General features: G+C 42.0%; 1 protein-coding gene across 1 annotated transcript in view; it reads right to left on the bottom strand.

The window, feature by feature from the left end:
• Nucleotides 1-10,778, bottom strand: part of LOC311113522 (low-density lipoprotein receptor-related protein 12-like) — a 54,548-nt gene extending 43,770 nt beyond the window's left edge. Inside the window, exons 1-2 of the mRNA XM_084156763.1 lie at nt 10,491-10,778; nt 3,082-3,138 (exon numbers count right to left, since the gene is read on the bottom strand). Coding sequence (XP_084012889.1) covers nt 3,082-3,138; nt 10,491-10,569 — 136 coding nt within the window. The 5' untranslated portion in view covers nt 10,570-10,778. The remainder of the gene's footprint in view (nt 1-3,081; nt 3,139-10,490) is intronic.
• Nucleotides 10,779-13,109: the final 2,331 nt, after the last annotated feature.

Below are 13,109 nucleotides of genomic sequence, written 5' to 3' on the forward strand. Positions count from 1 at the left end.
ATCGCAATGTCGATGCTGAAACGATATATCGTGCAGACCTAATATATATATATAATATATTTAATGTATATATACAGTGAGGGAAAAAACTGACAAAGAAATGATCAGTCTATAATTTTAATGGTAGGTTTATTTGAACAGTGAGAGACAGAATAACAACAAATAAATCCAGAAAAACACATGTCAAAAATGTTATAAATTGATTTGCATTTTAATGAGGGAAATAAGTATTTGACCCCCTCTCAATCAGAAAGATTTCTGGCTCCCAGGTGTCTTTTATACAGGTAACGAGCTGAGATTAGGAGCACACTCTTAAAGGGAGTGCTCCTAATCTCAGCTTGTTACCTGTATAAAAGACACCTGTCCACAGAAGCAATCAATCAATCAGATTCCAAACTCTCCACCATGGCGAAGACCAAAGAGCTCTCCAAGGATGTCAGGGACAAGATTGTAGACCTACACAAGGCTGGAAAGGGCTACAAGACCATCGCCAAGCAGCTTGGTGAGAAGGTGACAACAGTTGGTGTGATTATTCGCAAATGGAAGAAACACAAATGAACTGTCAATCTCGGCCTGGGGCTCCATGCAAGATCTCACCTCGTGGAGTTGCAATGATCATGAGAACGGTGAGGAATCAGCCCAGAACTATACGGGAGGATCTTGTCAATGATCTCAAGGCAGCTGGGACCATAGTCACCAAGAAAACAATTGGTAACACACTACGCCGTGAAGGACTGAAATCCTGCAGCGACGCAAGGTCCCCCTGCTCAAGAAAGCACATATACAGGCCCGTCAGAAGTTTGCCAATGAACATCTGAATGATTCAGAGGAGAACTGGGTGAAAGTGTTGTGGTCAGATGAGAACAAAATCGAGCTCTTTGGCATCAACTCAACTCACCGTGTTTGGAGGAGGAGGAATGCTGCCTATGACCCCAAGAACACCATTCCCACCGTCAAACATGGAGGTGGAAACATTATGCTTTGGGGGTGTTTTTCTTCTAAGGGGACAGGACAACTTCACCGCATCAAAGGGACGATGGACGGGGCCATGTACCGTCAAATCTTGGGTGAGAACCTCCTTCCCTCAGCCAGGGCATTGAAAATGGGTCGTGGATGGGTATTCCAGCATGACAATGACCCAAAACACACGGCCAAGGCAACAAAGGAGTGGCTCAAGAATAAGCACATTAAGGTCCTGGAGTGGCCTAGCCAGTCTCCAGAAAATCTGTGGAGGGAGCTGAAGGTTCGAGTTGCCAAATGTCAGCCTCGAAACCTTAATGACTTGGAGAAGAGCGGGACAAAATCCCTCCTGAGATGTGTGCAAACCTGGTGGCCAACTACAAGAAACGTCTGACCTCTGTGATTGCCAACAAGGGTTTGCCACCAAGTACTAAGTCATGTTTTGCAGAGGGGTCAAATACTTATTTCCCTCATTAAAATGCAAATCAATTTATAACATTCTTTACATGCATTTTTCTGGATTTTGTTGTTGTTATTCTGTCTCTCACTGTTCAAATAAACCTACCATTAAAATTACAGACTGATCATGTCTTTGTCAGTGGGCAAATATACAAAATCAGCAGGGGATCAAATACTTTTTTCCCCTCACTGTATATATATATATATATATATATATATATATATATATATATATATATTATTTTTTTTCGAGAAAGAAAACATGGGGGATTGGAAGTGATGCAGACAATTACATTGAAGGAAGTTACAATCTATCTGCAATATTAAAGCTGATCTACCCCCTAAATTAAAAAAGATATATAATAATAATAATAATAATAATAATAATAAAGGACACTATGGAATCAGGAAGGTAGTCCACAATTTTCTTATCAATAGTGGGTGAAAGAAAACTGTTAGCTTCTGTAGCGTATACATTTATGGAGTGACTAAAAATGTGTCGTGGCCCTCCTGAGTGGCGCAGCGGTCTAAGGCACTGCATTGCAGTGTTAAGGCGTCACTACAGCCTGGGGATCCGGGAGTCCCATAGGGCGGTGCACAATTGGCCCAGCGTTGTCCGGGTTAGAAGAGGGTTTGGCCGGTGGGCTTTCCTTGGCTAAATGCACTCTAGCGACACCTTGTGGGGGACCGGGAGCCTGCAAGCTGACTTCTGTCGTCAGTTGAACAGTGTTTCCTCCGACACATTGGTGCGGCTGGCTTCCGGGTTAAGAAGCAGCGGGTCATGTTTCAGAGGACACATGACTCGCCTCTCCCGAGCCCGTTGGGGAGTTGCAGCGATGAGACAAGATTGGATCGCAATTGGATATCACAAAATTGGGGAGAAAAACAGGGTACAAAATACAAAATAGTAAGCTAAAATCCTTATGAAATAGTCCCCAAATTCAACAACGCACATCAGTGACACCATTTAGGAAATAGGATTGTGACCACTGTTTCTGCTCGGGTTGAAAATGATCAAATGTATTTGCGGCTGAAATGCCCACACATTTCACATCGATTGTTATTTCTGGTCCAGCCTAGGGATGTGACAAATGGACAATTGTTCTTAATGTTAAAACGCTAAGAAAAATTCATAAAATACATTGACAAGTCAAGCCGAAAACGGGAGGTTTAAATAAAAACATAAGTAGTTTTCAGGCTTCCGTAACGCCTCTTAAGAGAGTAGGCCTATCCCACTCTCCTGCCTAAAAACACAGTAGTAACTCAACACTGTCACACAAAATGCTATGTGTGAATGTCTTCCATTTTAGTCATTTAGCAGACGCTCTTATCCAGAGCGACTTACAGTTAGTGAGTGCATACATTACTGTTTTATTTTTCATACTGGCCCCCCGTGGGAAACGAACCCACAACCCTGGCGTTGCAAACGCCATGCTCTACCAACTGAGCTACATCCCTGCCGGCCAATCCCTCCCCTACCCTGGACGACGCTGGGCCAATTGTACGCCGCCCCATGGGTCTCCTGGTCGCGGCCGGCTACGACAGAGCCTGGATTCGAACCAGGATCTCTAGTGGAACAGCTAGCACTGCGATGCAATGCCTTAGACCACTGAGAGCTGAGAGATAGCCTAGATCAGATTATTTATGATGAAACCAACTTACCATTAGAAATCCCTGATACGTAAATGTTCTCGTTGTGCTGGGAGCAAACTGCATTTCCTAGAAAAGATAAGACAAAAATTCAATAAACAGGTTTTTATTTTTCTGATGAATGACCGTGGGATCACAAGATGGAGCTTTGGACACATATCTTTTGTGTAAAAATGATTTGGAACTTGGGCTTATTCATAACAACTCTGGCCCCTCGGAGGCAAGTCCACTGGTTCTAGGGAAAATATAAATGTTGACCTATTGAATCAATAAAACCTAAGACTGACTTTAGACATGGGCTAAAAACAACGGGTCGATCAACAGGCAACTGAAATTACATTTGTAGTCTTGCAGCGGGAGAATTTGAGAAGCTTTGAGACAGTGTGTAGGCTAATGTGTAAGGGAACAAAGGGCAGTTACAGAGGACGATTACACTAGCCCAAAATGTCACACGTAAACGTTGGTCAACAACTGAGTGAAAAAGGGTGGAAATGGAAAACAAGACTAAACATTCTTGCAGGTTACGAGGATCATACAAAATGAAGAAAAAAAATAACAAACACAACAGCTGGCTGGTGTGTTTATGGACATATTCAATCTCTCCCTTTCCCAGTCTGCTGTTCCCACATGCTTCAAGACGCCACCATTGTTCCAGTACCCAAGAAAGCAAAGGTAACTGAACTAAATGACTATCGCCCCGTAGCACTCACCTCTGTCATCATGAAGTGCTTTGAGAGACCAGTCAAGGATCATATCACCTCTACCTTACCTGCCACCCTAGACCCTCTTCAATTTGCTTACCGCCCCAATAGATCAACAGACGATGCAATCGCCATCAAACTGCACACTGTCCTATTCCAGCTGGACAAGAGGAATACCTATGTAAGAATGCTGTTCATTGACTATAGTTCAGCATTCAACACCATAGTACCCTCCAAGCTCGAGGCGCTGGGTCTGAACCCCGCCCTGTGCAACTGGGTCCTGTACTTCCTGACGGGCCGCCCCCAGGTGGTGAAGTTGGAAACAACATCTCCACTTCTCTAATCCTCAACACTGGGGCCCCACAAGGGTGCGTGCTCAGCCCCCTCCTGTACTCCCTGTTCACCCATGACTGCGTGGCCAAGCACATTTACATTTTAGTCATTTAGCAGACGCTCTTATCCAGAGCGACTTACAGTTAGTGAGTGCATACATTATTGTTTTATTTTTCATACTGGCCCCCCGTGGGAAACGAACCCACAACCCTGGCGTTGCAAACGCCATGCTCTACCAACTGAGCTACATCCCTGCCGGCCAATCCCTCCCCTACCCTGGACGACGCTGGGCCAATTGTACGCCGCCCCATGGGTCTCCCGGTCGCGGCCGGCTACGACAGAGCCTGGATTCGAACCAGGATCTCTAGTGGCACAGCTAGCACTGCGATGAAGTGCCTTAGACCACTGCGCCACTCGGGAGGCACGCTTCCAACTCAATCATCAAGTTTGCAGACGACACAACAGTAGTAGGCTTGATTACCAACAATAACGAGACCGCCTACAGGGAGGAGGTGAGGGCTCTGGGAGTGGAAAATAACCTCTCACTCAACATCAACAAAACAAAGGAGATGATCGTGGACTTCAGGAAACAGCAGAGGGTGCACCCCCCTATCCACATCGACGGGACCGCATTGGAGAAGGTGCAAAGTTTCAAGTTCCTTGGCGTACACATCACCAACAAACTGAAATGGTCCACCCACGCAGACAGTATGGTGAAGAAAGCGCAACAGAGCCTCTTCAACCTCAGGAGGCTGAAGAAATTCAGCTTGGCACCTAAAACCCTCACAAACTTTTACAGATGCACAACTGAGAGCATCCTGTCGGGCTGTATCACCACCTGGTACAGCAACTGCACCGCCCGCAACCGCAGAGCTCTCCATAGGGTGGTGCGGTCTGCCGAACGCATTATTGGGGGCAAACTACCCATCTCTAAGACACATCCATCACCCGATGTCACAGGAAGGCCAAAAATATAATCAAGGACATCAACCACCCAAGCCACTGCCTGTTCACCCCACTATTATCCAGAAGGCGAGGTCAGTACAGGTGCATCAAAGCTGGGACCGATAGAATGAAAAACAGCTTCTATCTCAAGGCCATCAGACTGTTAAATAGCCATCACTAGCACATTAGAGGCTGCTGCTGCCTATTGAAATCACTGGCCAATTTAAGAAATGGAACACTAGTCACTTTAATAATGTTTACATACAGTTGAAGTCGGAAGTGTACATACACTTAGGTTGGAGCTATTCAAACTCGTTTTTCAACCACTCCACAAATTTCTTGTTAACAAACTATAGTTTTGGCAAGTCGGTTAGGACATCTACTTTGTGCTTGACACAAGTAATTTTTCCAACAATTGTTTACAATTGTTTACAGATTATTTCAATGTATCACAATTCCAGTGGGTCAGAAGTTTACATACACTAAGTTGACTGTGCCTTTAAACGTCTTAGAAAATTCAAGAAAATGATTTCATGGCTTTAGAAGCTTCTGATAGGCTAATTGACATTATTTGAGTCAATTGGAGGTGTACCTGTGGATGCATTTCAAGGCCTACCTTCAAACTCAGTGCCTCTTTGCTTGACATCATGGGAAAATCAAAAGAAATCAGCCAAGACCTCAGAAAATAATTGTAGACCTCCACAAGTCTGGTTCATCCTTGGGAGCAATTTCCAAACGCCTGAAGGTACCACGTTCATCTGTGCAAACAATAGTATGCAAGTATAAACACCATGGGACCACGCAGCCGTCATACCGCTCAGGAAGGAGACGCGTTCTATCTCCTAGAGATAAACATACTTTGGTGCGAAAAGTGCAAATCAATCCCAGAACAACAGCAAAGGACCTTGTGTAGATGCTGGAGGAAACAGGTAAAAAAGTATCTATATAAAACAGTCAAACGAGTCATATATCGACATAAACTGAAAGGCCACTCAGCAAGGAAGAAGCCACTGCTCCAAAACCGCCATAAAAAAGCCAGACTACGGTTTGCAACTGCACATGGGGACAAAGATCGTACTTTTTGGTGAAATGTCCTCTGATCTGATGAAACAAAAATAGAACTGTTTGGCCATAATGACCATTGTTATGTTTGGAGGAAAAAGGGGCACGCTTGCAAGCCGAAGAACACCATCCCAACCGTGAAGCACGGGGTGGCAGCATCATGCTGTGGGGGTGCTTTGCTGCAGGAAGGACTGGTGCACTTCACAAAATAGATGGCATTATGAGGAAGGACTTTTATGTGGATATATTGAAGCAACATCTCAAGAAATCAGTCAGGAAGTTTAAGCTTGGTCACAAATGGGTTTTCCAAATTGACAATGACCCCAAGCATACTTCCAAAGTTGTGGCAAAATCGCTTAAGGACAACAAAGTCAACGTATTGGAGTGGCCATCACAAAGCCCTGCCCTCAATCCTATAGAAAATGTGTGGGCAGAACTGTAAAAGCGTGTGCGAGCAAGGAGGCCTACAAACCTGACTCAGTTACACCAGCTCTGTCAGGAGGAATGGGCCAAAATTCACCCAACTTATTGTGGGAACCTTGTGGAAGGCTACCCGAAACGTTTGATCCAAGTTAAACAATTTAAAGGCAATGCTACCAAATACTAATTGAGTGTATGTAAACTTCTGACCCACTGGGAATGTGATGAAAGAAATACAAGCTGTAATAAATCACTCTCTACTATTATTCTGACATTTCACATTCTTAAAATAAAGTGGTGATCCTAACTGACCTAAAACAGGGAATTTTTACTAGGATTAAATGTCAGGAATTGTGATAAACTGAGTTTAAATGTATTTGGCTAAGATGTATGTAAACTTCCGACTTCAACTCTATCTTGCACTACTCATCTCATATGTATATACTGCATTCTATTCTATAGTATCTTAGTCCATGCCGCTCTGTCATTACTTGTCCATATATGTATATTTTCTTAAATTCCATTCCTTACTAGTTTTGTGTGTATTAGGTATATGTTATGAAATTGTTAGATATTACTTGTTAGATATTACTGCACTGACAGAGCTAGAAGCACAAGCATTTCGCTATACCCGCTATAACATCTGCTAAACACGTGTATGTGACAAATAAAATGTGATTTGATTTAGGGCACACCGCCTCAGTGCTAACAGTAGAACTCCGGTTCTTGGCTTAATAGGTACGTTTACAGTATTTTGACTGAGGTTGGTGGTAATGGTTATTCATGTCATACTACACATACTAATGCCCTATGTCTCTGAATAGGCTAATGCTAAATTCTGAGAAGCACAACATTAGAGCTGCTCCCATGGCTTTCTCTCAACACTACACTGTGAAGCAGAAGTATTTGACAGTTTGGAGATGGTTTTCATTAACCGGAAGAGTGATGCTATTGTCACACTGTCACTAGATCACATCTGTCACACTTCTCAGGCTCATATCCCTCATTGAGATACACAGCTGCACGATTTCACATAGGCATAGGCTCTGAATAGGAGAAATAATTCAGTAAATCACAAACCAATTTCTACCTGTCTTTTCCACTGTGATTTGATGTATCCTAGAAGGAGAAAACAAATCCTGAATGCAATTCTCATATGGGCAATTCCACAGAAACAGAGGGATGTTGAGACTCATTTTTTCACTTTAAAATGTATTCCAAAAAAATAATTGATTGCAAAGTTTAACAAACCATACGCAAAAGTATACTTTAAACAATGCAGTGCAGATGCAAAGTTTGGTATCTACTCCAAATTAAGATTCAAAGATGTCTGCTGAAAGAATGGGGTGTCAGCTATGATATGACACATTTTACATTTTAGTCATTTAGCAGACGATCTTATCCAGAGCGATTAACAGTTAGTGAGTGCATACATTATTTGTTATTAATTTTTCAAAAAGCGTGCTCTACCAACTGAGCTACATCCCTGCCGGCCATTCCCTCCCCTACCCTGGACGATGCTGGGCCAATTGTGCGCCACCCCATGGGTCTCCCGGTCGCGGCCGGCTACGACAGAGATTCGAACCAGGATCTCTAGTGGCACAGCTAGCACTGTGATGCAGTGCCTTAGACCACTGCGCCACACTGACACCTTGAGTTAATTAAAAAATATATATTTGGGTTTTTGAATTACAGTAAGTAAAGTGGATCAGCACCCGGTAACAGAATGACATCATGGGTCCTTGATCTGTATTATAGAGAAATGCATAATTATGAATGTCATTCTCATCATGGTGATGTACAAAGGTAGAAAAATTTAATATCCTCCTTTGCATTTTTGGGTATTATTCTACACACTGGAGCTCAGCCCCTAAACAAGACCAAATTTGGTTGGTCCAGACAGGACCAAATCTCTACCAATCATAGATGTGAACACGTTTCACAAGTTTGGACATCACAGTTAGGGATGGCCATTTTACCTTTTTTGACTGTTTGAGTATTCACATTATTTTTCCCCAAGTATGACTACCCAAAAAAGTATTTAAAGTGTGCATTTGTCTATGCCAACAGTGAGCAACAATTACTAATTTATCATAACGATTGCAGATAGCAAATCCTAATTGCCTCATATATAGTCAATAAAAAAACGAATGCCTTTTAAGATTCATTTATTGAAACTGTAATATCAACCGGTTATATTATATCGTGGAAGACAATCTTCAAAAAGGTACTAACCTCAGCAGTGTGGCGCTTGCTTGTAGAAGCCTATGGCTGTGCAATGGCATAGCCTTGTTTTCTTAATTTAGCAGACAAGACACTTATTTCCCGAGCCCTTATCACAGTCAAGACACCTATTTTACAGTAAAAAAAACATGATGTAATATAACAGAATAAAATAGAACAGAATATTGCGATGTGATTCGCATCTCGCCTCTGGAACAGTTATTCTCAAAGAGTGATAACTTGAAACAGGGCCAAAAAAAATTCAGGGTAACAAAATACAATCTGTCTTCTTTTCGATATACAGACGTTCGATTTAGTTTAGGGCGGCAGGTAGCTTAGTGGGTAAGAGCGTTGTGCCAGTAACCGAAAGGTCGCTGGTTCTAATCCCCGAGCCGACTAGGTGAAAAATCTGTCGATGTGCCCTTGAGCAAGGCACTTAACCCTAATTGCTCCTGTAAGTCGCTCTGGATAAGAGCGTCTGCTAAATGACTAAAATGTAAAATGTAAAATGTAGTTTACTATGCCTATTCCTTGGAATTTTCTAAATGGATTAACAATTCTACATTGAACACTGCATGGGGATGAACTATGTCCAGGACATCCGTTTGTGAGTAGGCCTAGGCTTAATGATTCTTAATGAAAATACGCTGTCTTTTTCAAACTAATGTTTTTGCATATTTTCAGTGTGGAACCTGTTTATGTTTAGTGGGGTAATAGGCTAACCACGTCTAAATGCCACTAGCAGTTCGCAAAGTAGGGTCGCCACTAATGTTAGTTACCACAGCCGCAAAGTCATAACGCTGCCTATTTCTACAATTTAACTTCTTAAAATCTCATTTTAACCCTAACCACACTGCTAACCTTTAATATGCCTAAAAAGCTAACCTTAAATATGCCTAAATAGCAAATGTTTGTTTTTATGATTTTGACTTTGTGGATGTGGTAACTAGTGACAACCGCAAAGCAGCCAAAGCGGGAAATAACGCAATTATTCCAAAACTGCAGCTCATTGTTGGAACACATATTTCTCTACTTCAGTCAAAAAGTCCATTTGGCAAGGAATGTAGCTTGTGTATCCCATCAGTTAGATATGTTTTTATAGTCATTTGTTTCTGTAGGCGAACACAGCACCCGTGTGTAGAGGGAGCGTTCAGAACGCGAGTGAGTGAGACATGGAGGGCAAATACACGTAGAAATGGAACACTAGTCAAAGCAAATTAACGTTGTTTTCAAAACAGCATTTCCACCAAATAGTTTTACAGTATTCGATTTTAAAATATATATGTTGTAAAGATGGTGTTTTGACGTCAGTTCGAGTACTCAATTAATCATGCCCATCCCTAATCACAGTAGAGTAAAGTACAGCACAGTTGAGTACAGCAAGGCTCATATTAGCTTTCAGAAATCTGCGTTTTAAACTATGCGCTTTATATTAAAAGTCAGTTTTTTTTTTTTCTTCAATAGATGAAAAACTCATGTTCTCTCGTCTCTCTGCAGCAGACATATAGTGAGTAATATGTTTGGATCATCAAATCGCAATATCGAATCTCCCAAAAATATACTCAGCTTTCATTTGACACCAAATGTTATATGCTCCTATAAACTTCATGTTGGTGTTCATGGGTACTTTTAGATGGACATGACCATATCCTGCTGTGTGCTTGAGTGTGTTCGAGTTGCTGTGGTATAAATTGTATGCGAGTTCTAACGAATATTTAACCATTATCAAATACTTACCAGTGAATATGAAGAGGACCATGTGTAGAGATATCCATGATGACATCCCATTTGAGCCCAAAGTGTAGTAGTAGGCCATTATAGCTATTGAACTAGCCCTAATTATATTTGTTGCTACTTTGTTACTTGCTTCAGATAGTTACACTGTTCCCAAAAATATAACTAAGCAAGCTCTCTTCTTTGGGGTCCCAAAAACACATAAGCAGTGTCAAAAACAAAAAGCAACAAAATAGATTAATATGGATTTAAAGTTATTCTAGCTAACGTTAGCCAATTCCTTTCTGGCCAGACAACAGAAACTGATTGACAATCAATTATACAGCCAATACAGATCAAGTTATAATGCTAGCTAGATGACAATGTAAATGTAAATGTCTTGACAAAATACTGCAATCAAACGGTTAAACAAAACAATGCGTTGAAACTGTCTGGCTAGTTAGCTAGCATAACAACAAAGGAGCGAAATTGAATTCTAGCTAATCAAACTGTTAGCAACTATTACGCTAACGTAAGCTATCTATTCCTAGCCAATATTAATTTATCTTTACATTACATGTGTTGATATATGTCTGAGTGGATCTCCATCTCCTAGTATGAGATGAACCTTCGTGTTAAGCATTGTGCCAGAACAGAGGAAACGACAAAGGCATTGCTAGCAATACTCAACTTCCCGGTTAGCTAACCAGCTAGAACTCCCCTTTGTGTTAGCTAAATAACGTTAGTGATCAACGCTAACGTTAGGAATCGTTAACAAAGTTAGCTAGCTACGTTATCACAATTACGTTTCCTTCCCAACATTGTCACCAAATATAAACTAAATAAATAAATACAATATAACCGAAAGAAAACTGTGAACTAAAAAAACTAACGAGGGTTGCGTCTCTTCTCTCGTTTTAACGCATCTGGTCTCGCTAATGCTAGCTACAAGCTAGCCTGCTACCGTTAGCTAGCTTCCAAAGCAATGTCAGAACGGAACGAAAATATTCCTGAGAGGTATCCTTGAAATGTCACTTCACTGTCTTCTTCTAATGAAGGTGGCTAAAATGTTTAATCATCATTGAAAATGTTCTAAAGCATAAGTCCGTAACACTCCGGGCCCTAAACTGTATGTACACCCCGTGTAGCCACAACTAGCTTCGCATTGGCTGAATGTTGTTACAGCCATGGATAGGGTATCGTAAACCCTCCTCCTCTCCTTGCTGCGGCACATGGAACGCCCTGCCCCGCCCACCACGCGTTTTCATTGGTTTAGCTGCATTCGCATTGGGGAAGGGTGCAATTGCGGCCTGCAATTCGGGGTGTTCCTGCATGTGGGCATTCCTGCATCTGAGCTAGGACAGGCGGAAGGCGGGGGCGCTCCAGTAGAGGTATAACGTGGTCCAGGTTCCAAGGACATCACCGGATAGAAAATCCAATATGGCTGCCAACGCAATACCATATGTGGACATGTGTGTGACGTCAGCATTTAGTAGCTCTACTCTCATTGGTCGTAATAATCTGTTTACGTTTTCTGCATGTAGCTTGCGACACAAACGTCAATACATCATGGATGAGATCTATGGATCATCAGAAACTGCTACATATAGATAGCTAAGTGTATAGCTACATAGTTAGTGTACTGCAAAACATATTTCATTAAAAAAATATAAAAAAAATATCTGAATGGGATGCACACAAGTCCTATTCAGATAACGATCAGCTGGCAATTGTTTAGCTAACCGTGTGTACCAATACCCATACAAAAACAACACACCACAACAGGACATTTCCATAATCCCACCTGGCCTATCAGATGTCAAGATGGAGCTACACAACAAGTTTCAGGGATTAGTGGCAATGGACCAAGACCCTGGGCTCTGAGTCCAGGCCAGATCAACACTGCATTTATGTGGTCTAATGGCCAACACCACAATAACAAGAGACTGTCTGTGCTATTAAGTATAGTAAGCCTGCCTATACTAGGGTTAGTAGGGATCAGTCTTTCCTGACCTGTCATGGTATATATGCATTGCTCACCAACCCTGTTCCTGGAGAGCCACAGGGCATGCAGGCTTCTGTCCCAGCTAACACTATGAGGACTAATACACTGGAGGGTTTGTAAGTGTTGGGCTTGACCCCACTGCTTACCCCACAGCTCCACATGGTTAAATATTGTCTACTGTCCTGTTGCATGTAGGCATGCTATATAATTACTCTACAACATAGCTACAGGTATAAGAGCAGATATGGTAGACTATGCCTATTTATTATAGGCAGGGTTGGATGGTGACCACTTAGTACTCGCAGGGCAGGTCATAAGTTACCTTGGCTTTAAGGGGAGGGCAATATCTGCACTTGCATCGTCATCGTAAGTTAAAACTGATTCCTCAGTGTGTGCTAGCATTAATAACTGCATTAAAACCTGAAATGTTTAATTGTAAATATGTTGCATGATGTATCTGATAAATACATTGGGAGAAGATAAAGGCCATTCTCTTAAAGTTGTTGACCCTGTCATACTCTGATAGCAAGGGAGCCTTGTCCGCCGCATACGGCATGTGGATGACAAGCAATCTAGAAAACTTCTCAGGATGCTGTGGCTCATAGCAAATTCATGGCTAAAATTACACAGTGACATAT

This window comes from Coregonus lavaretus, assembly GCF_964263955.1.
Source record: "Coregonus lavaretus genome assembly, chromosome: 40".
NCBI classification, from domain to species: domain Eukaryota; kingdom Metazoa; phylum Chordata; class Actinopteri; order Salmoniformes; family Salmonidae; genus Coregonus; species Coregonus lavaretus.